The sequence below is a fragment of the Aspergillus stella-maris genome, assembly GCF_047715825.1.
Source record: "Aspergillus stella-maris strain CBS 113639 unplaced genomic scaffold BDV14scaffold_31, whole genome shotgun sequence".
NCBI classification, from domain to species: domain Eukaryota; kingdom Fungi; phylum Ascomycota; class Eurotiomycetes; order Eurotiales; family Aspergillaceae; genus Aspergillus; species Aspergillus stella-maris.
In genome coordinates this window covers 290,365-310,743 of record NW_027396825.1, presented here as the reverse complement: position 1 = coordinate 310,743, position 20,379 = coordinate 290,365, and the positions used below count along the sequence as shown (strand labels likewise).

Sequence of the window (20,379 nt, the reverse complement as noted above, 5' to 3'; positions counted from 1 at the left end):
CTGGGTGACAACTGCCAAGGCAGCAGTCAAAACCAAAGATTGACTAACTCGTTAGCCTGGGTAGCTCCTTCCCCGATGAAGCTAGTTACGCAACCTGCTGAAGAATGCTAGCATCGGCTCCAGTCACCAGTGGTGTCCTCTGTACTTTGTGTAAACTATATTCTCCATAGATGTGAGATGCGGAGTGTGAAGAATTGTGGACATCTTGGTCTGCAATGGCTTCTGGTGATGAGGGTAGCTTGAGCTGCTTCTCATGTTCTTGTTCCCGAAGTGAGACATTACCCGAGTCGGGACGAAAAAGGCAAGAGCCTCAGTGGCAGCAGCAATTGCCCAAGGTTCGACTTACGGTGTGCTAATGCCCAGCTATCACACCCTCACCCAGACTGTCGGGTCCTAAGTCCTAACAGAGTCACGCTTGCAGCAGGCAATTTCGGCGGCGCTGCACTCCTTCGCCACGGTTCGTATCCTTCAGCTCTGACTTTTTCGCCTCTCTGATAGGGGCGTGAACGTGTGGGCGGTGCGCAGCCTCGACGGTGGAGGCAAGATTCCAGATTCTCAAAGAACCTCCATATCCAAGATCCATCAAGGACCGAGGTAATCCGAGAACACTATATTTCGGCCGTAATCATGGGTCCCAATCGGCTCACTTCCTCTTCGCATCGTCAAAACAGTGCCAGTTACTTGAATGAAGAGCTCGGGGCCACAAATCGATCCGAAAGGCGGGCGTGCTTGGTACGAATGATGCGCTACAAAAACCACATCTTGCGACTGTACCGCTGCGAATCTGCGATCCTTTGTTCGTCAATCGGGGATCTCCGCTTGGTTCGAGCTTCTCCGCTCCCCACTTATAAGTGGCCACAATTGTCAAACTATTGCCAGCAGCTGCCCATGGTTGTCAAACGGCTTCCTCAGTATGCAGGTCCACATCTACCGGTTGGAAGCTCGCACCTCAGGTACATGGCCATCTATGGGTTGCCTCGCCGGCTCATCACAGTCAGTCACATTTTCACGGGTACATCAATTGAAAAACGCGAGTCAGAAGACGTATTCCGATACGTACTGAAGGTGCATGAGACCACATCTGGCAGGTTCCCACTTAGTTAGGTACCGTCCCTACCGGGGGACCTGGTCCGTCGACGGTGACTTGGCCGTTGTGAGCTTCGGGGCGACAATCCTCGAGGTTTGCTCCACCGGTACCAAAGGCTTCGTTTTCAGGGCGCAAAGAGGTTGGAGCAGCTTAGCTGAGTCCTGACTCGCTAGGCAGCTAAAGATGAACATCATTCTTGAGACTCCTTCCTGTTCCGCAAGATGTGGGAATCATGATGGGGATGGTGTTCGCCCCGTTACTATACAGAGTAAGATCCGGAGACTGTTGCAGAATGCCAATGCGGTAACGTATGGTATCATACCAGGCCGTACTGGTATTTTTCGGCCTTTTCGCTTTCCATTTTGAGATAGTATACAGTTGATGAGCCTCAACTCCAACAAGGCTGTGTCAGACTTTAGTACACTGGTCGACAGTCAACACCTTTCCCGTCGGCGATCGGGGAGTTGAACGCCCGGAGAGGCATTCATTTGCCTGCACAGGTCATAGCTCCAGCGAAAACACGATGGATATGTCAACAGACTCAATGAATATATATATTCCGAGCAAATATGCTAAGAACGATTCACCCAAATGCCCTTGAGGAGTCGGGGGTCGCTTTCTATATAATAATCTAATAAATACTAGCACTGCGACATCAGACGGAATCATCCTCTCAAAAGCAATAATACAACCCTGCAGCATCATGAACCCATCCCGAGGTAGCACTGCCTACCGAACCCTCGCCGTCAGCACGATAATCAGCACTGCGGGATAAGCAAGACCCTCGACAAGCAAATTACAGCCTCAGAAATAAGAACACGTGATCCAGTCAGCCAGCCCCGGCTCCAGCCCCAGCCGTAGACCCAGCCCAGACCCAGCCCAGACCCATCTCGCAAGCTCCCCAGCCCTCATACCCCCGGGATGACAACACCTGCAGAAACAAGAACCAGGCAAATCCTCCGCCGCTGACGAGCTGGAACCGACCAGTAGACACCTACAAGCAACAGTGTAAGACAAATTCGAACGCCAACACAGCAACTGCGCCATACATAACGGGCCAGCCCGGGGGGTGGCCTAAGTGGCTCACCTCGTGGCCCGTCCATAGACTAGGTTGACTAGTAGGTATAGAAGGATTCTGGTAAGGGTGTAAGCAGCCCTATTCCTTATTCTTCTGGTCTGGGCGCGTGGTTTTGGCCTTTAAGGAAGGAAGGGAAGGGTGTTCTGCTAGGGTAGGTAGGGTAGGTTATATCATACGATGCCCGGCTGGTGAAAAAAGGGCGTGGTAGGGCAGGGTAGAGTTGAAGAAGGGGTTCGTGCGGGTGTGGCTTTGCGGTGGATGATAACGGTCGTAGACTTCTGAATGGTTTGGTCTAGGTAGACTCGAGAAGGCCAATAGTAACTTCATTAAGTTACGGGCTGAATGGTATTGAAGAAACGAAGAAGAAATGGCTAACTAGCTAAGTAGCAGTTAGCAACGGCAGGTACTGAACTATTAAGTCCAAAGCGCGTATCTGTGACAACAGTAGAGGTAGACGAATTTCGACATATCATTAATCAGATCGATCATGCACATTCCCCCCGTTTCGATTTGTAGGACTCATGCTTCTCGTATGCATATCATACAACGCCATTGAAGCATCACAAGATATCATCATAATTGTCTGTCCACTCATCAACTCAATCAGCGTGATATCCCGTTGCGACTTCGCACCTGTGGGGGCAGGTTAGTTGAGACGGAAACTGCATATAAGAGATAGGGAATGACTCACGGATCAGTGGCGTACTGCACATTGCAGTGTTCCCATTCCTCGTTCCTGACCAGTGCGGCACGGAAACGGACAGCATCTTCAATGGAGCAGAAGCGAAAGCTCACGGAACGAGGCTATAGCAAGGTCAGTCACGGCTCCAAAAGGAATGTCCATCAGCTTGACTCACACAACCCGGAACATAATTGTCAATGATCTTCTCAACCTCGCGATTCGAAGCAGTGGCAATCTTGACAATTTCGCTCATCGTCACCTCCATATCAACACCGACAGCACGAACAACACGAGTAGACCCAACAGAGAGGTTGAATGATAGCTGTGAGCTGATGACATCAACTTCCTCGCCGAGGTCAATGAACGCAGTGAATTTACGTTCCCTGTCAAGGTCAAGGCCATTCGGGTACTTGTCGTAGAACGCCCTGCATGCGTCTGCGTCATAAAACAGGATATGAGCGTTGCCAGTTGGTGTTATGGAGACGCTTTCGATGAGGCCACCGTGTACCATTGACAGAACCTTGTCTGGGGTGGCCCAGGTTGGGGGCAGGCCCTTGATAATGCAACGGCGGATTTGGGCAGCTAGAGAAAAAAAAAAAGGGATAGTAATTAGCTTCAAAAGTAATATCTAAAAAAAGAGGAGTAAGTACCGGGTCTAGCACGAACAACGGGAGCACCCCAGGACTTGAACGTCTTGAGGTTCTCTCGGTCTTCATCAACCTCGACCTTAGTCTCCGTACTTGCAACGAACGCATGAAGGTTGGCGGAAGTAAGCTTGTCACCGGTAGACCCAAGGTCAGACGCGACATACTCAGTTCTAGGGGTAAAGACCGGGGCATCGACGGTTAATGACTGGAAAGAAGTAGCGATCTTGTCTGGAGAAGACGAGGCGGGTTCGTTGACTTCATAGCCCCCGAAACTCCCACTAGTGTCTGGTTCAGGCCCAGTAACTGCCGTACGAGAGAGAAGTGTTAGTTCTGATCCTTAGCAAGGAGAAACCAAGGAGGATGACTTACCTTCGAAACCCCCGAAGCCAGTATCAGCCGGGGCGGCGAACTCGTCGCCAGTGTCCAGAGTCTGGTTCGGTTCCTCGTCTGACACCGCGTCGTCCGAAGAAGCAGGTGGTTTGCCGTATTCCTTCTCGAGTTTGAAGGAACGAGCAGCCGCCATGAAGGCAGCAGTGTCATCCACATCAGCGAACTGGCCCATGTTTGCTGATTTGTTGGTGTTGCTTGGCTGATCGAAAGTGTTCTGTTTTGAAGTGTTGTGATGGGCAGAATGAGAGAGAGGAGATGCAGGAGAAGAGACAGCAGGGGGGAAAGAATGGTGATGAGTGATTTTTTCCTTGTCGCCGCCGAGAGTCTGGTGTGAGAAGTGCTATGTTGTCAACTGCATTTCTTGACTCATGCATGGGTACCGATGTAAAGACATGAAATAGGAAAGGAAGCACAACAAGAGAGATTGAGAGAACTAACCTGACCAAGGCTCTGGGAATTACGACTGTCCTTCTTCGGTGCGTGTTGACTCTCCTCAAGACCTGAGGCGGTCTTGTCTGCGAATGTCTCGACAACAGTAGAGATGAGATCTGTGATATCCAAACCAGTAAACTCAGCAAAGTGCCTCCCAAGAGTCATTTTGAGGAGCGATAAAAGAGCCGAAGGTGCGAAGGTGATGTAAAAAGGGGAAAAAGGAGAACTTTGAGGTGAAAGTGAGAGGACATGGAGGAAATAACAGGCTTCCCCGCTACACTTCGGTGCTAATTCCGTCCGAGGTTGAGATCAGAGGACAAACCATTGTTCGCAGTGATCTGAGCAGATAAAGTATTATAAATGGAACAACTCACTGGAAGCAGACACTTCAGCTGGCTGCAGCCTGTTCGAGTGAAGGACATAGAGAGAGGGGAGAAAAAGATTGGAAAAGTAAGATTGGGAAGGAGTAACACGATAAACAGTGGAAGGCAGTCTCTCCCGCGGGTCGAGCAATTGAGGGCATTGACCTTGAGACAGTGTGAAGTTGTGAGTGAGCAGTTTAGCTTGAAAGACTCTTGATTTGGAATATGCATTCGCTAAATGTTAACATAGACAAGGATTATGACTTGGTTTACATACAACTGTATGGGATATCACAGCAATTTCGTCTTCAATCGACTTCATTCAGGAATCGGCAGGGACTCCCAGCCAGCCTGGCCCTCCTTGCGATTTTCAATGATCACCTGGAGCCCTGGGCGTCCACAGAAGCCATCATTTGAGGCAATTCGTTTAACATCCTGATACGAACCTCCTTCTTCTGAAGACTCATCAGAAACCCAGACAGTCCCCGTAACGCGCTGCCCCGGGACTTCCGTTCGCCGGGCGTTGTAGTGAGGCAAGCCAACCAAGGCATTGAGAATGCGGTGGATGAGACTGTATAGTCTCTCAGGCCGACGGGTGAACCCTAGCCATGAAAGGGTGCCAGGGTCATATGCCACTCGCACGAACGGGTTCATATAGACCCCTGTGTCAGCTATGTCCTCAGGATTAATTGGGACATCTTGAATATCTGCATGGATGAGACAGCATTCGGAGGCTTCCCAATACGTATCGTGAGATGCACGGAATGAAAGAGTGTCATTTTGTTCAGGTCCTGCCCTTGGAAATTGGAAGTACTGAGCGTCAAATGCAACCATTCCTCCCCAGCAACTGCGGACCCGAACAGCATCGGTTCCCGATAAGACGTCCTTTCGGCTCGTAGCATCGCCCGCGTTTGAGAACCACGGGAAGAATGGTATCCCTACACCGTATCCTTGCAAGTCCCTCGTGGCGTAGGTGTCGTAGAATTTGAACGGATTGATGAAATCCACAGCACAGGCGGCCCGGTATTGGGCGATTCCATTGTCATCGACATGAGTAGAAAACAAAAGCTGAAGCGCATCAACGGGATCGAAAGAAATATCGTTCAGGTACAATAGTCGATCGAACTTCGTTTCGGAAAGGGAGGTAAGAGGTTCTAAGGCTCGGTTCCGGACCTTAGCCAAATATTCAATGCGTCGTATCCGTTTCATTCCGTCGGGCGTAGTCACCGCTTCCAAAGTGCTCAAATCTAGATGTTCCTCATATACAATGGTCTTGTTGCAGGCCACTTTGGCCTCAAAATCCTGCAATGCGCCTGCGCCTGCTGGACCGCTATCGTTCTCGTAGATGCTCAAATACACGTTTTCTTCACCGAGTAGATCGATCAGCTTAAGAACGCTTTGTCCCCATGACCCGCCTGCTATGTCTCCGCTCCTATCGTATAAGCTTGCCGCAATATAAACCTTCTCGTTTCGAGAATTGCCCCGACCAGGCTTTGCTGAATTCTGAACGGCATTGCCGAGAGCACCGTAGTGCGAAGGTGGACTCGTATAGGAAGGGAAAAAGGTCGTCGTAAGAAAGACAAGCGCTAATACGATTCCGAAGAAGCTCTGGAGGTAGAAGTACGATCGGCGATTCGAGAAAAGTCGCAAGCAAATCGGCCGTCTTGAACCGCGCGCAAAAGGTCTCGAGGGAATTAAACGGCGGTATCCGGAGGCATAGTTCGAGCCGAAGATGCGCGATAGTAGAGGCGTTCGGTGAAAAAGCTTCCTGCGGCTGGGTATTGATTGGGACTCGAAATCGGCTTCGTCGAGGTTAAACGTGCCTTGAGAGTCGATGGAGGACCGCACTTCCAGCTCGTATTCGTCTGGATGGAGAAGTCGGGAGGACATGATCAGGACAAGGTATTGTCACAGTCAAGGCGGGAAAGGTAGCTTGAACAGGGCATCCATTCCTCAAACAAAAGAACGTAACTCCATGCAAAATAACAAGAGAGTCAAGATTGACAGGATTCCGCAGCTTTACGGCCTTGAGTCGCGCGTGCTCCAGTCTCCTTTTTGGGGATCGCTGCTCCAGTTGTGTCAGCCACAGCCCCATTGCCAAGCCATCGTGAACTGTTGGTTTGAGATGTGGCGCAACACTTTTAGACAGACGAATCGTTAAATATTCCTATTCACAATAATACCAAGTACGAAGCAGTCTACTCCTTATAATACCGTCTTCAAAAGCCCATCCATCGGTATATTGGGGTTAGCCAAGATGACAGCTCCTCTACACGCAAAATGAACTCCGATTGAAGCATTTCTTAGTATGGCTAAGAAATACACAATAGCAAGCATAAACAGCATGTTAACTCAGACGGAATTGTGCTAGTTTGATCCTCGAAACCCATGCCTATTGACAGGGTGATCAGATTATCAGAAACACTCGCGATACTGCAAGTTGACTGAACTTCCAATCCGAGTCAAACCGAGCGCATCAAAGGCGCTGGCGTTCCCACGTCTACTTCCTACCTACACCGAGAGCCGAGTCAAGGTTCATACGAGCTGCTTGGAACGCAATTTATCGCTCGGTGAATGATTGGTGCTATATTCCTTGTCTCACCGAAATACTCAAGAAGTCGCAAGATTATGCCATGTTCTGCGGCGTAGTTTGGATCTTGAATGTGATGTTGGTCGGAGTACTTAAATGAGGGGATTGCATGATTTGAATCCCCCTCATCTCAGCTCAGCCCCTCACTGACAAAGTCCAGATCCCGCTTCAATCAATCTTTTGTTGAAAACAGCAACTTAGCTTGATACAACTGTAACCGCAACAATGGCAGGATTTACGTTCGCCAACTCGCAAGACAAAGTTCCTGGAGAGAACGGAGCTCTCCCCGCAGAGTTCACGATCACAGCTCCCTCGTCGACTGATGTATGGGCTAAGCCACCGTCCACCGAAAGGTTCAGTGCTCCTATCCTCTACAAGTCTATCTCGCTGGACACATTCAAGCGCGCGCGAGTTGCATTCTCCGCCCATTGGACCGAGACGTATGACCAAGGTGGACTTATTCTCGTTCTGAATGGCGCCAACGGAACCCGCAAGTGGGTGAAGACCGGCATCGAGTTTACCCATGGCAAACCACATCTGAGTACTGTGACAAGGGACCGCTGGGCAGACTGGAGTTTGCTTTCAGTCCCATCAGGCGGCGTAGGAGCAACATTGGAGATTGTTAGAGAAGCGGATGACAGTCTTTGGATTTACCTCGTCGAAGGGATCCAGAAGTCGCCCATTCGAGAAGTGACTTGGGTCTTTGCGGAGGAAGATGTCGTCGATACCTGGATTGGAGTCTATGCGGCGAGGCCGTCGAGCGAAGGAGGAGACCTGGCAGTGAGCTTTTCCTCGGTCGTGATTCATGCGACGGATTCTGCGAGTAAATAGTTGGCTCGTTCGGGGTTCAGTTGGCACATTTTTCTTTTGATCCGAGGTGGTGGAACATCTTGCTGCAAAGATAACTTCATGTGATGGCTTGCTTTCTCACAACGACGACGGTCAATACCCTAGCTCATTGAGATGCGTTTGCTGCTAGATTAATGCTGCTTGATGGGGTGTTCTTTCCATGAGGACGCGAATTGGGGAAAACTCCGCCTTCGTATTGCATTTCCAAATGAATATGTCCTCGCTTCACCTGGAGTTATGAAGAGAGTTGCCGCATGGAGCATTGATATTCCATACTCCATAGCAGTACGTAGCACAGGATGGCTACTCCAACCTACCAAATGGCTGGGGGTCTCTCGCTGGATGAGAGATAAAGACCTGGAATCTAGATTTTATACTCTTTTAGATTCTGCAGACGCCCAACCGTCCCGTTAACTCTGACCCGGGAAGTCGAAGATGGAAAATGGCTGGAGAAGTGGAGTCGCGATCCGGTGGGAACAGAAAGAGGGGAAGGCAAAGCTGGAGATTTGAAAGAGATCTTCATGGCGGCTTTCGCGGCAGTGGGCGGGCGGCACTTAGATTGCTCCTGCAGGACTCGATTATCTGATCCGCGATAGTACCATGCTGCTTTCTCTCTACCAATTAATGTCGGGGAAAGGATCTTATTACTTGCTTACTGTACCTGGCGCCAATGTCAAAAATGGCAACGCCCCCGGGCGCATTTTTTTTCGACGATTTTGTCACAGTCTTGTAGCTTGACGACTGCTGCGTAGTAACGTGACAAATCTGGACTTTTGGCGATGGAGGGCCGGAGGTTTAGCGGGACGATACGAGACCAGAGTGGATATTTGGTCACGAATAATGATCAAGGTTGATCATGGCCGTTGCCGGAGTTGGCGCTGAAAAAGCCATCCCATCGCGTAATACTTTTCTGGGTTCTATAACAGTCATGCGCTATGCATACGTCGGTAAGACATATGATGAGTTCTGAACTTCTGACTCTTCTGAGCTCTTCTGCAAGGGATCTTTGGGCAGACATGATCTTCGATCTGTGAGTCACCCGCTCCATACCCACTGCGGCCTGCCTCACTTTCTAGTTTCCAGGGAAGCGATCCAAGAAGACGGTGAAGACTGAAGAGTAGTAAGGTAGTAAAGGCGTGGGGGAGCATCTGCTCCTGCGACCCAACAGACAGGTGAAGAATTAGAGTTGTTTGGTCCGATGGCCTCCGACATCACGCCAGTTGATCTTAGGTTATTTGCAGTTATCTGATTCTTTCCGTCCACTTAACGCGGGTGACACTGTGCCACTAGCGATCTTAGTTCGCTGCCCATGCGCCCTCCAAGAACTGCGGTTGTCTTGCGGGCGTGCGTCGCACATGGATAGGTATTGTATCAAATCAAAAAAGTGTTCGAGCGCTCGGGAATAATTTCTGTGCGTCATAACCTCGAGTTGACAAGGGGAATGTCCGTAGTCGAGTCATAGTACTGAGGCCCTTGGCGGGTCTTGAATCACGTGCGTGGGCGGCAGTGGCCGTATGTATCTCGATTTCGCCAGGGCCGTAACTTGGCCCCTTCAGGCTCACTTGGCCTTGCCGGTCTCCCGTTTCCCCACTGTATTGGGGTTCGCTCTGTTTTGCCACACACTCTCCGCCTCATCACCACGTCCCTCTCTGAAGTCAGACTCACACCTCACAACCGCGTCTTCCGAGCTGCGCCCTGCATTCCCCCTTGACTCACAAGGCCACAAGAAAGGGCATTTGGCTGGTTTCGCATTTGACGTGCTAGCGAGATGCTAAACTTTCAATGTGTCCGCGATTAACGCTCGAGTTCGTCGAACATTCAAACGCCAAACACCCGCTGCGGAGGCCCCGCTGCCAACTTCTTCAATCCCAGCCGTGGGTTGATTTGATATATCCAAGTCCAACTCAGCCTCGGGCGTCAATCTTATAGGCTGGTCCCGTGGCCTAAACATCGACTTGCATAAGTCTTGCCTGACGATCGTGGGTCCGCCGTGGTGGTCGCTGCGAGCTCAAGCCCACTGGAGCCTGGCTTTTGTAGGACAGGGATGCCTTTTGGGCCCTCGCATGTCTGTGTACAGTTGCCTGGTTCTTCCACTACCTGTCGCGCCGCATCTTACCACTTGCCCAGTTAGTGCACTCATGCGTTCTCGGCACTCAAGTCCTCACCGTCAGCTTGGGTGCCTTGTTTCGTGCGTTGCGTCTGGCGCGGCCGTTGCTTTTTCTCCTCCACTAAAATACCCCTTTCCGTTGGCTGGTATATTTCTTTTTTTCCTCTTCAGGTGGATCTGGCCGGCTCAGATCTCAGATTAATAGCCTTGCACTGCCGTTGAGGATCTTATTGCACGTTTCTTCCTCTGATTCGGATTCCGTTTGCTCGACCTCCTCGACCTCCGCATCCCGCGATCATACTTCCTCCTCCAGCTGACAATCAGTATCGACTATTTATCCCGTGCATACTTCGATAAATGGACCTTTCTCGAATCAAGCCTACTTCCTATCGATCCCCTCTCACACTTTCAACCGCCTCGAAATGCCCTTACTTGAACCCGGTACAAGCGCAACATATGGAACGTTTCACGACGACGATATGAGACGAGATACCGAAGCTGAGGGAGAGCGTCTGCTGACGGCGGACGGATATGTGAGCGACGATGCGAGCAGCACAGTTGATTCTGTTCAAGAGGGTGTGAGGAAAATAGAAGCGATCAACCTCACATGGACAACCAAATCCTTGATTATAGCTTATATTAGGTGAGTCTATATATTGTCACCAGAGGGTTGGTTACATCGAACTAGTCTGACTTGGCTTCAAGCATCTTTCTTATGGCCTTCTGTACCTCTTTGGAGGGCCAGACTGTCATGTCACTCTCGGCTTATGCGACCAGCGCATTCAGCAAACACTCTCTGATTTCCACGGTTTTGGTGGTACAGAATGTTGTCAATGGTCAGTCTCGCGAAATTCTCTACGATAATTCATGCGCTGACCCGATCTCTCCAGCTGTGGTGAAACCGCCAATGGCTAAGATAGCCGACGTCTTTGGTCGCTTCGAAGCATTCTGCATTAGCATTCTGATATACGTCCTGGGTTACATTCAGATGGCTGCGTCAACGAACGTTCAAACCTATGCCTCGGCCCAGATATTCTATTCTGCTGGCTCCACGGGGTTGCAAATCCTTCAGCAAGTTTTCATCGCCGACAGCAGCAGTCTTCTCAACAGGGCCCTACTTGCCCTTCTTCCAGAGCTGCCGTTCCTAGTGACGGTCTGGATTGGACCCACGATTGCCGATGCAGTGCTCCAACATAGCTCCTGGCGTTGGGGCTACGGAATGTGGTCGATTATCTTGCCGGCCTCATTCCTTCCTCTCGCTCTTTCCTTGCTGCTGAACCAGCGCAAGGCCAAGCGCTTGAACCTGATTAAAGAGCGACCCCACCACCGACGCGGTTTCCTCTCGACAGTCCGCCGCACTTGGTATGACCTTGACATTGGCGGCTTGACACTGCTTTCGACAGCTGTGACGTTGATTCTTGTCCCGCTTACACTTGCCGCAAACTCAAAGAACGGCTGGAAGAACAACGGCATTATTGGGATGATTGCGTTCGGGGTCGTTTGCCTCGTCTTTTTGCCTTTTTGGGAAACCTCAAAGAAGCTTGCGCCCAAGCCTCTCCTATCCCTTCACCTTCTCAAGCAGCGTACGGCTCTTGCCGGTTGCTGCTTGGCATTCTTCTACTTCAGTATGTTTCGCTTCGTCCTGAAAGTCATGTGGTTTGATTTGCTAACAAAAATAGTGGCCTTCTACTTCTCGGTTCAGCCATATCTCTATTCGTACCTGCAGGTCGTCCAGGGATACGATGTCGGCACGGCTGGCCGTGTCACCCAGACCTTTGCATTCACATCGACCATCGCTGCGTTTACAGTTTCGCTGCTGATCAAGTATACCCGTCGCTACCGTGTCTACGTGACCTGCGGTTGCGTTATTTATATGACTGGTTTGCTGATGATGCTGCTTTACCGCAAGGAAGGCAGCTCATGGGTACAAGTCCTGGGCACGCAAGTCATAGTGGGCGCGGGCGGCGGTCTCCTTAATGTTCCTGTACAGCTGGGCGTTCAAGCGTCCGCAAGCCACCAAGAAGTCGCTGCCGCCACTGCCATGTTCCTGACATCCATGGAGATGGGCGGTGCTGTCGGTGCTGCTATCTCAGGGGCAGTCTGGACCCACAACATTCCGCGCAAGCTTAGCCTCTACCTCCCTGAGGAGTACAAGTCTGAAGCCGGCGCAATTTTTGGAAAGCTGACCAAGGCCCTGTCTTACGAGATGGGAAGCCCTGCAAGGACCGCCATTAACCGGTCGTATCAGGAGACAATGGATAAGCTCCTGGTTCTGGCTCTTTTGGCCACCCTGCCATTGATTCCGTTGAGTCTGCTTATGTCCAACTACAAGCTAGACAAGGTAACAGTCTCGCGCTCTAAAAGACGCAGCACCAGGCTAACTGAAATAGATGAACGAATCGAACGAGCACCAGCAGCATGAGCCAGATGAGTCTGAATCGGGAGAACGCGCGAAACGAACATAGTTGTTGCGGGCGCTTGTAGTTTGCAGGATCGGTTACGCTTCATTGCCTCCGGCTCAGAGCTGCAACGCTGTCTCGTGACTAATGGCCATCCGAAGCTAGCAATAGCCATACCAAACTGCCTATCCGCGAACTTGAGCTCCACTTGAAGCTTGAAAATAACGCCCTGATGCACATACATTTCCACTTTCAGCGTTTCACTACATGTCGTCACGAAAAGCATTATACCGGCGCATTGATCATTTTATCCTATTTTTCACGACCCCATTTTAACGACAGATTCCTCTCGCAAGTATCAATTATTTTTACACTGTACTGTACATAGATTGCGGCAAACAAATAGAGCAGATATCGTGTGAGAGTGCCCTTACCTTTCTTCCATGGCGATGGAATTTCGTAGGCTGTGACGGCTTTGCAGCCTAGATCCGCGAGAAGCCAAGCAAGTCATGCAGCCCTGTCATATCAGACGAAACTCATGCAAGCCCCGACGAATGGGAAGTGTGAGACATGGCGAATACAGCTTCCTGACTCCGTGAGGCGGAAGGCCGCAGGACTACGACTCAGCTGGCCGGGAAGACGAAGAAAGAATTGGATAATTGCAGTCGAAAGGACGTGACGCTGTTTATAGAATGTATGATGGCTGCCTTCTCGGCGCGTAGAGGAGCGACTCGCAGGGCATTTCAGACACCTCAAATATGACAACCGCTCGGGCCGAATACCATTGGACAAACGAGAGTGCAGAGACCGGGATTGGAGAGTGAAGAAATGTTGCTTGGTCTTATTATCTCATTCGTACTGAGTGGTATTGACTTTTTAAGTTGCTGCAGCATTGTTCGCCTCCGTCTCTTCAACTTCCTTCCTCTTCCTCTCGTGCTTTCACATCGTCTGTCAGCATACTCTTCTTTTATCACATTTCGGTTGATTCAGCAGTCAAGGGTTCTAGACCCAACCTTTGATATCGATCTACTGGGTTGGCTCCTTGAAACAACACTGGAGATCGACCCTTTGTTGCCGGTGCCGCGGCTCTCTCCCACTCTCCCACCTCGCCCACCTTCTGCCAGCTGCTAGTCTACCCCTCCTTGTGAGAACCTCTTCGATCTTCTTCCGTTCGTCCAACTGTCAGAAGTTATCGACCCTTGCCAGCAAAGAGGAACAGATATAATTGTTCAAGTCGCAAACTCCGAACAGGTCACGCCAGTTCGGACGTGGTCTGGTTTAGTTAGGTGAGTTGTCGCAGTCGTGGCCGTGGCCGCAGGGTCGCCCCCATTGCTTTTTCCTTTGCAAATAATATCCTCCTGCCGTTTAATTCCAGTCGAGCCGTTTGCAGAACGTGTGACAACTGACGGGCTGTCATAATTTTGCTTCATGGCTTTGTCTACTCTGCTTGCCCCCCTGATCATCGCCAATTTTCGGGGTGTTCTGGAAAGCGCAGGATTTTGAGCTAAACTGCACCCCATGAAAGAAAACTGAGCTACTGGGATTGTTTGATTGTGATAACAAACGGTCGAGCAGAAAAGGCCCGGCCAGAGAGAGAGGGAGAACTACTCAACTCAGACTAGGCTAACCAACCGTGCGTTCCAGCAGCTTTCAACAGGCAATAACCGTCTTCTCCGCCTCGACCCTCCCACATTGGCTGGCCCTCCGTTCTTTCACCACCGACAGCATCATTCACCGCACCCCAACCTCTGTCAATTCTAGCGGCTCCTCATTGATATCCCCTTTTTCGCCTATCTGAATTTCTCAAGTCACCTCCTTCCTCTTCATTTCCGGCCTGTGTCGCTCCCCATCGCTACGACCCGAATCCTCCTCCCCTCCCATTCACCGCTCCTGTCTCCTATCCGACCTGTCTCGGGTCTAGACAACCTCGAACCATCCGCTTTGCAAGAGCATCAGATTCTTTCGGTCTTTCAAGATGGTTGTAGCCACTATCAAGTACGTACTCGCTCCTTATGCCCCAAGCTCTGGCTATACCTGGCTCTTTTTTCCGGATCGCGATTCTTTCTCCACCCCTTTCTGAGCGGTATCAACCACCATCGGGTTCTTATCAGCAGTTTTGCTAACGCTCCGGGTTTCACCTCCATAGGTGTGTCGTGGTCGGTGATGGTGCTGTCGGCAAGACCTGTCTCCTGATCTCGTACACAACGAACAAGTTCCCTTCAGAATACGTCCCTACTGTCTTTGATAACTATGCCGTGACCGTCATGTAAGTCACCATTACCGTCTCGCCGAGCTCCCAACATTTGCATTTCCCCTGTCGCCTGTCGCTGCTTCTACGGTCCGGGAAGCGCGGAATATCACCACATATCGTTCTCGCGCCCCGATAAACGCCTCATCGATTACTTTGTGAGCTTTACTGATCGCGGGGTATTGAATAGGATCGGCGATGAGCCATACACCTTGGGATTGTTCGATACCGCCGGTCAAGAGGATTACGACCGACTTCGTCCTCTTTCATACCCCCAGACAGATGTTTTCCTTGTCTGCTTCTCCGTGACTTCTCCCGCGTCTTTTGAGAACGTTCGCGAAAAGTGGTTCCCCGAGGTCCACCACCACTGCCCCGGTGTCCCATGCCTGATTGTCGGAACACAAGTCGATCTCCGCGATGACGGCGCGGTCCGTGAGAAACTGGCCCGGCAGAAGATGCAGCCGATCCGCAAGGAAGACGGTGACCGCATGGCGAAGGATCTGGGCGCCGTGAAATACGTTGAATGTTCGGCTTTGACTCAATACAAGCTTAAAGATGTCTTCGACGAGGTACGTCTTCGCACAAGGTTGGCATGTAGACCGCATGATGGGGCTAATTATGATCTAGGCTATCGTCGCCGCGCTCGAACCCGCCCCCAAGAAGCGGTCGAGGTGCGTTTTGCTCTAAATTAGCACAACGAATAGTGGAACGGAGCAATGCCTATCCTAGTAGATAGTCGGGCTCATCCTATCTACAACTTTGGTGATCTTCAATGTGTCGCATGATATTAGGGTGGCTGAGAATTTGCTTGATCCGGAACACACGCAATGACTTGCGCATTATACGAACACTCAACCATTGAGAGTTGACCGATCCTTGACTGGAATTCTTGTTATCATGCCCGGGATTGGGGTTGCATAATGATTGTTATGTTGGGTTCTAACCCATGGACCCATTTGCCACCTGCCTGTTACGGCTCAACCTTATCCATACACTTTTGAGCGCTGCTATGAAAACATTATACGAAAACGAGCAGCCTCGTCTCGCACCAGCTGATATCACATTTGGCCCGCCTATTCCGTTCCATTCCACATCCACCTACACTCTATACACTACTACGCCTATTGTTACTAGCACTACCTACTTATCACTCGATTCCCCCCTTGCGCTCCTTCATTCCGTCGTCGCTCGCCATCATATTCATCCCTTCCACTTCCTGTCTATTCCCACTTCACTCCTTTGCTCTCATCACCTGAAGTTGGCGTTGGAAGTCGAGGCGTCCTGTCTGTTTTGGTTGGCTCTGGTTCGATATTATATGTTTATTATCTTATGCTGCTCTTCTCTCAGTTTGCTGCTACGCTTACTACTGCAACTGCAATTGCATTTACTGTGCCGTTTCTTCTTCCTCTCTTCCTTTTCTTATTCGTATCGTGAGACGTGGGTTAGATAGCGTTAGCTGTTAGCTGATAGCTCAGATTATCCAATGGAGAGTGATGTCTCTTGATTCATTGGTGGCAGTGTCGTTTTTAGGGTTATCCTTATGGTAGGGCTTTAAGAAGCTTGTTGATAGCCCTACCTGAATACCAACTTTCCTTTGTCTCTACAAGCCCGTCTACTGAAAAAGAGAACACTCATATATCTTCAATGCAGTTCATTCATTATCATCTACAAATCTTAAGTCTCATATCTCATCACTCAAGGGCGTAAAGCTGAAAGCTCAAAGCTCAAAGCTCATCCTTAAGCACAGCCTCCGCCTTTTTAACAGCCTCAACCTCAGCCTCAAGCTCTCTCTTCAACTCCTCCGCCAACTCCCCCTCCTTCCGTCCATACCACCCGCCAATATCAGCGTTGACACCCTTCTTAACCATGCTCGTGAGAATCTCATACGCGACCTGCGCCGCCGCCAGCGCCGTCGTCTCGCCCTTGTTATCGTAGGCAGGGGAAACCTCAACGATATCAGCCCCGACAATGTTCAGGTCTTCGATGCCGCGCAGGATGCGGATGAATTCGCGCGTTGTCCAGCCGCCTGGCTCGGGAGTTCCGGTGCCGGGGGCGGTGGAGGGGTCGAGAACGTCGATGTCGACGGAGAGGTACACGGGTTGGTCGGTGTCTAGACCGATGCGCTGCATGATTTTGCGCACGATGCCCATGGGGCCACCTAATTCGTCGATGTCGTCGGCGTGGATGCGCATGAAGCCCTGCTCGGGTGTTCCGGGAGCGGTGTAATCGCTATCGTCGACGCCCGTGAGACGAGTTCTCAGACCAGCGTGCGCGGAAGTCGAGTTACAGATAAGTCCCTCGCGAGAAGCCTTATGGAAGAAAGAACCATGGTTGAAAGCCGATTGCTCAGACTGCCAATAAGCCGAGTACCGCACGGGATTCCACGTATCGAGATGTGCATCAAAGTGCAGCACCGTAATAGGCTTCTGGTAGATCTGGTACAACGCACGCAGGGCAGGGAGCGCAACGCTGTGGTCGCCGCCCAGGGTAACGAGCTTGGCCTTTCCGGCACCGATGCCCTTCGTTCCGACCTCCGCGTTGGCGGGGGTGATGGGCTTGCGGGATCCGAGCTCTAGGAATGCCTCGTACATTTGGCGCTCGGCGAGCCCGTTGTCGAAGGGCGTGATGGGGATGTCGCCGCAGTCTTTGATGGTGGCCCAGGAACTGTAGGGGTTTATGCCGGCGCGGGTGTTGAATGATGTACCGGCCATTTGGCGGGCGCTGGCCGCGCGAATTGCGCGGGGGCCGAAGCGGGCACCTGCTTTTTGTTAGATGCTTGCAATTAAAGTGAGTTATTGGGTAATTGGTGGAGGCGTACCTGGCCTGTAGCTGACCGCTGTGTCGAAGGGTGCACCAATGACGGCTATGTCATACCTCTCGTCCGGCTCGACGAGACACTTGACGGGCTTCAGGTGCGCGAAGCTAGCATGTCCGGAGAAAGACCACTAGACATCAGTTAGTAAATGCACGCATATAATTTCAAGAATTGAAATACTAACCTCCTGATTCCACTTCGCAAGCAACTCCTCTCGTACTTCCTGCGGGATATCCTCATGTTCATGGTGTCCAGCACAGGACAGAGCCGTCCCAGCCAGCGCCAACAATCCAGCGCAAATGAACTTCATTATAACGCTCACCAATGCTAAACAGTATAACAGCGAAGAAGCAACAGCAACAAGTAAAAGAAAGAAAGAAATCGCCCAGCTCCAGAGGCGAATATATGGAAAGCAGTGGAGCGTAAAATAAAAAGCAGCGTATCGTAATCGGCTGTAATGCAATCTCTTATCGATAGCGACGTTACCGCCGATTGGCTGACACTGCGTCATTTTGGTGCCTTGGTGCCTGGTCGACTGATGTCGATTGGACTTTCCTCTTCGGGCTGCTGAGAAGTTCTGGTAGAATCAATTATCTACGCGCGCTGCTTGCTGTTGCTGCGCTGCATAGTCTACGCTTGTTTAAAAGTTTGGTGTTAAGCTTGCTGACTCCAATCTTCTGACCTACATTCTACAACTGCGCGACAGACAGAACAAAATGCCATGCGGCGTGTTGTCGTAACAGGTCTTGGTGCGGTGACGCCCCTAGGCGTAGGTGAGTGATACTCTCTATATTGTTCTGATATCAATCCCAAATGCACTCTACACCGTTATCGCTCTATCAAGAAATACCCAATGCCATTGTCAACCCGGTGACGCGATTCCTCAACCTTCTCCCAGCATCTTCTCCAACGTCTCCACTTCTCGAAGGGGAAGGTCAGTTCGGATCCGACGTGGACGGTGCAGTTCCAAGAGAGGTAGCTATACACGATAAGACGGTGTATACTCCTCCCTTACAAGTCATTTGGCCTGCCTCGGCTGAATTGGAGCTGGACCTGGTGATGGAGCTACAGCTTGTTTAGCACCTATGCGGCATGCATTCCGCTCTTGCTTTGCCATGCCTGATTAGTCCTGTCGCTTCAATTGACTACTATGGTATACTAAGTTGTTTGTCATATTGTAGGGGTTCGTCGCACTTGGAAGCGCCTTCTGGATGGGCATTGCGGGATTGTCAATGTCAAGGATCGCGATGCTAGATTCGCGGATTTGCCTTGTCAGATCGCCGCGGTGGTTCCGTCTGGCCCTCGTGCGGAGGGGAGATGGACGGCGTTGGAATGGATGAGTCGAGATGTAAGTAGGTACTTCAGCTAACTTCTGTTTCATTGTGTTTTGTATCAAGTGCAAAAGCTAACGGTAGCAGGATGAGCGCAAGATGGCGAAATTCGCCCAGTATGCTCTGGCCGCTTCAGAAGAGGCGCTAGAGGATGCAGGGTGGAAGCCAACAGCTGAAGACCAGCGAGAGTCGACTGGTGTCTGTTTAGGATCAGGCATTGGCAACTTTGACGAGATTTATGACACTGTTGTGGCGTACGAGAAAGGCGGCTATCGAAAGGTGTCTCCACTGTTTGTGCCAAAGCTGTTGATCAACCTCGGAGCTGGCCATATCTCTATGAAGTACGGTTTCATGGGCCCTAATCATGCGGCGACTACCGCATGCACGACAGGAGCTCATTCAATTGGTGATGCTGCTCGGTTCGTCGCCTGCGGAGATGCAGACGTGATGCTTGCTGGCGGAGCGGAATCCTGTGTTCACCCGCTTGCAGTCGGAGGATTCGCAAGGGCGCGAAGTCTAGCGACGAGCTTCAATGAGAACCCCGAGAAGGCATCGCGGCCCTTCGATGCTGATCGTGAAGGATTCGTTGTGGGTGAGGGTGCTGCTATGGTAGTTCTAGAGGTATGGAACCTGAATCACGCAGCGGACCGTGGGGCTAATCCTGTATTCTAGGAGCTAGAACACGCGAAAGCGAGAGGTGCTCGCATATACGCTGAGCTCAAAGGATATGGATGCTCAGGCGATGCCTACCATATGACGGCTCCCAAGGAGAATGGAGGAGGAGCTTTACTAGCGATGAAGAAGGCGTTAAAGAACGCTAAGTTCGAACCATCGGTAATTGACTATGTCAACGCTCATGCGACCTCAACAATCGTCGGTGACGCAGCTGAAAATGCCGCCATAAAAGCCTTCCTTCTAGGTCCCGGTGGTAAACAAACAGCAGCCGATGTGAACATCAGCAGTACGAAGGGAGCGGTAGGGCATCTTCTCGGAGGAGCAGGGTCCATCGAGGCGCTATTCACCGTCCTTGCTATTCACGAGGTTAGTATATTTTTCTCCCACTAAGTCGTACGTCGGCTAACTTTTGCCTACTAGAATGTGATGCCACCGACCATCAACCTGAGCCGCTTAGCGGACGGGTTCGACTGTAACTACGCGGCAAACCAGGCTCAGGAACGTCACATTGATGTCGCATTGGCGAATAGCTTCGGGTTTGGAGGGACGAATAGTAGTCTTTGCTTTTCGAAGCATGGACTGAGTGTATAGTAGGAGTATAACGTGGGACCTTGTACGATAGTATTGTATGAAGCGACTTTCCATAAGAATAATTGAATAGAAACAAATTCTTGAACCAGATCATCT

The 20,379-nt window shown here is 50.9% G+C and overlaps 8 protein-coding genes across 8 annotated transcripts; 5 read left to right on the top strand and 3 right to left on the bottom strand.

Moving 5' to 3' along the window:
* Nucleotides 1–439: 439 nt before the first annotated feature.
* On the top strand, nt 440–1,600 carry BDV14DRAFT_174604 (uncharacterized protein; the record flags this gene model as incomplete). Its single annotated transcript, XM_073768919.1, has 1 exon — nt 440–1,600. A coding segment is annotated over exon 1 (473 nt), but the record flags the coding sequence as incomplete, so codon positions are not given.
* A 1,164-nt stretch (nt 1,601–2,764) lies between these two features.
* Nucleotides 2,765–4,481, bottom strand: BDV14DRAFT_200735 (uncharacterized protein; the record flags this gene model as incomplete). The annotated part of the gene is made up of 6 exons (XM_073773574.1): nt 2,765–2,798; nt 2,857–2,969; nt 3,023–3,429; nt 3,498–3,797; nt 3,864–4,224; nt 4,323–4,481. The coding sequence occupies 6 exons, from the start codon at nt 4,479–4,481 to the stop codon at nt 2,765–2,767; spliced, it is 1,374 nt and encodes a 457-aa protein (XP_073627648.1).
* A 6-nt stretch (nt 4,482–4,487) lies between these two features.
* On the bottom strand, nt 4,488–6,708 carry BDV14DRAFT_174601 (glycosyltransferase family 69 protein). Its single transcript, XM_073768918.1, has one exon. The coding sequence runs from the start codon at nt 6,566–6,568 to the stop codon at nt 4,997–4,999; it is 1,572 nt and encodes a 523-aa protein (XP_073627647.1). The 5' UTR covers nt 6,569–6,708; the 3' UTR covers nt 4,488–4,996.
* A 550-nt stretch (nt 6,709–7,258) lies between these two features.
* On the top strand, nt 7,259–8,180 carry BDV14DRAFT_74598 (uncharacterized protein). Its single transcript, XM_073777424.1, has one exon. It carries the CDS (start codon nt 7,494–7,496, stop codon nt 8,097–8,099), a length of 606 nt encoding a protein of 201 aa, XP_073627646.1. The 5' UTR covers nt 7,259–7,493; the 3' UTR covers nt 8,100–8,180.
* A 2,466-nt stretch (nt 8,181–10,646) lies between these two features.
* On the top strand, nt 10,647–12,689 carry mirC (siderochrome-iron transporter MirC; the record flags this gene model as incomplete). The annotated part of the gene is made up of 5 exons (XM_073771298.1): nt 10,647–10,867; nt 10,930–11,060; nt 11,115–11,849; nt 11,904–12,565; nt 12,615–12,689. The coding sequence occupies 5 exons, from the start codon at nt 10,647–10,649 to the stop codon at nt 12,687–12,689; spliced, it is 1,824 nt and encodes a 607-aa protein (XP_073627645.1).
* Nucleotides 12,690–14,371: 1,682 nt separating this feature from the next.
* Nucleotides 14,372–15,688, top strand: cdc42 (Rho family GTPase CDC42). The gene is made up of 4 exons (XM_073777423.1): nt 14,372–14,618; nt 14,770–14,889; nt 15,062–15,440; nt 15,499–15,688. The coding sequence occupies exons 1-4, from the start codon at nt 14,599–14,601 to the stop codon at nt 15,556–15,558; spliced, it is 579 nt and encodes a 192-aa protein (XP_073627644.1). The 5' UTR covers nt 14,372–14,598; the 3' UTR covers nt 15,559–15,688.
* Nucleotides 15,689–16,523: 835 nt separating this feature from the next.
* On the bottom strand, nt 16,524–18,089 carry BDV14DRAFT_174588 (agmatinase). The gene is made up of 3 exons (XM_073768917.1): nt 17,871–18,089; nt 17,690–17,816; nt 16,524–17,629 (listed from the first exon to the last, which is right to left on the bottom strand). The coding sequence occupies exons 1-3, from the start codon at nt 17,994–17,996 to the stop codon at nt 16,596–16,598; spliced, it is 1,287 nt and encodes a 428-aa protein (XP_073627643.1). The 5' UTR covers nt 17,997–18,089; the 3' UTR covers nt 16,524–16,595.
* A 199-nt stretch (nt 18,090–18,288) lies between these two features.
* On the top strand, nt 18,289–20,357 carry BDV14DRAFT_174586 (putative beta-ketoacyl synthase (Cem1)). The gene is made up of 5 exons (XM_073768916.1): nt 18,289–18,459; nt 18,868–19,034; nt 19,105–19,638; nt 19,690–20,058; nt 20,113–20,357. The coding sequence occupies exons 1-5, from the start codon at nt 18,408–18,410 to the stop codon at nt 20,281–20,283; spliced, it is 1,293 nt and encodes a 430-aa protein (XP_073627642.1). The 5' UTR covers nt 18,289–18,407; the 3' UTR covers nt 20,284–20,357.
* Nucleotides 20,358–20,379: the final 22 nt, after the last annotated feature.

Coding starts and splice junctions, on each gene's coding strand:
- BDV14DRAFT_174588 (XM_073768917.1), bottom strand. CDS start 17,996: ATGAAGTTCATTTGCGCTGGATTGTTGGCGCTGGCTGGGACGGCTCTG. Junction 17,817..17,870: donor TTGCGAAGTGGAATCAGGAG/GTTAGTATTTCA, acceptor ACTGATGTCTAG/TGGTCTTTCTCCGGACATGC. Junction 17,630..17,689: donor AGCGGTCAGCTACAGGCCAG/GTACGCCTCCAC, acceptor AACAAAAAGCAG/GTGCCCGCTTCGGCCCCCGC.
- BDV14DRAFT_174601 (XM_073768918.1), bottom strand. CDS start 6,568: ATGTCCTCCCGACTTCTCCATCCAGACGAATACGAGCTGGAAGTGCGG.
- BDV14DRAFT_74598 (XM_073777424.1), top strand. CDS start 7,494: ATGGCAGGATTTACGTTCGCCAACTCGCAAGACAAAGTTCCTGGAGAG.
- cdc42 (XM_073777423.1), top strand. CDS start 14,599: ATGGTTGTAGCCACTATCAA. Junction 14,619..14,769: donor ATGGTTGTAGCCACTATCAA/GTACGTACTCGC, acceptor TCACCTCCATAG/GTGTGTCGTGGTCGGTGATG. Junction 15,441..15,498: donor TTAAAGATGTCTTCGACGAG/GTACGTCTTCGC, acceptor ATTATGATCTAG/GCTATCGTCGCCGCGCTCGA.
- BDV14DRAFT_174586 (XM_073768916.1), top strand. CDS start 18,408: ATGCGGCGTGTTGTCGTAACAGGTCTTGGTGCGGTGACGCCCCTAGGC. Junction 18,460..18,867: donor GGTGACGCCCCTAGGCGTAG/GTGAGTGATACT, acceptor GTCATATTGTAG/GGGTTCGTCGCACTTGGAAG. Junction 20,059..20,112: donor CCGTCCTTGCTATTCACGAG/GTTAGTATATTT, acceptor TTTGCCTACTAG/AATGTGATGCCACCGACCAT.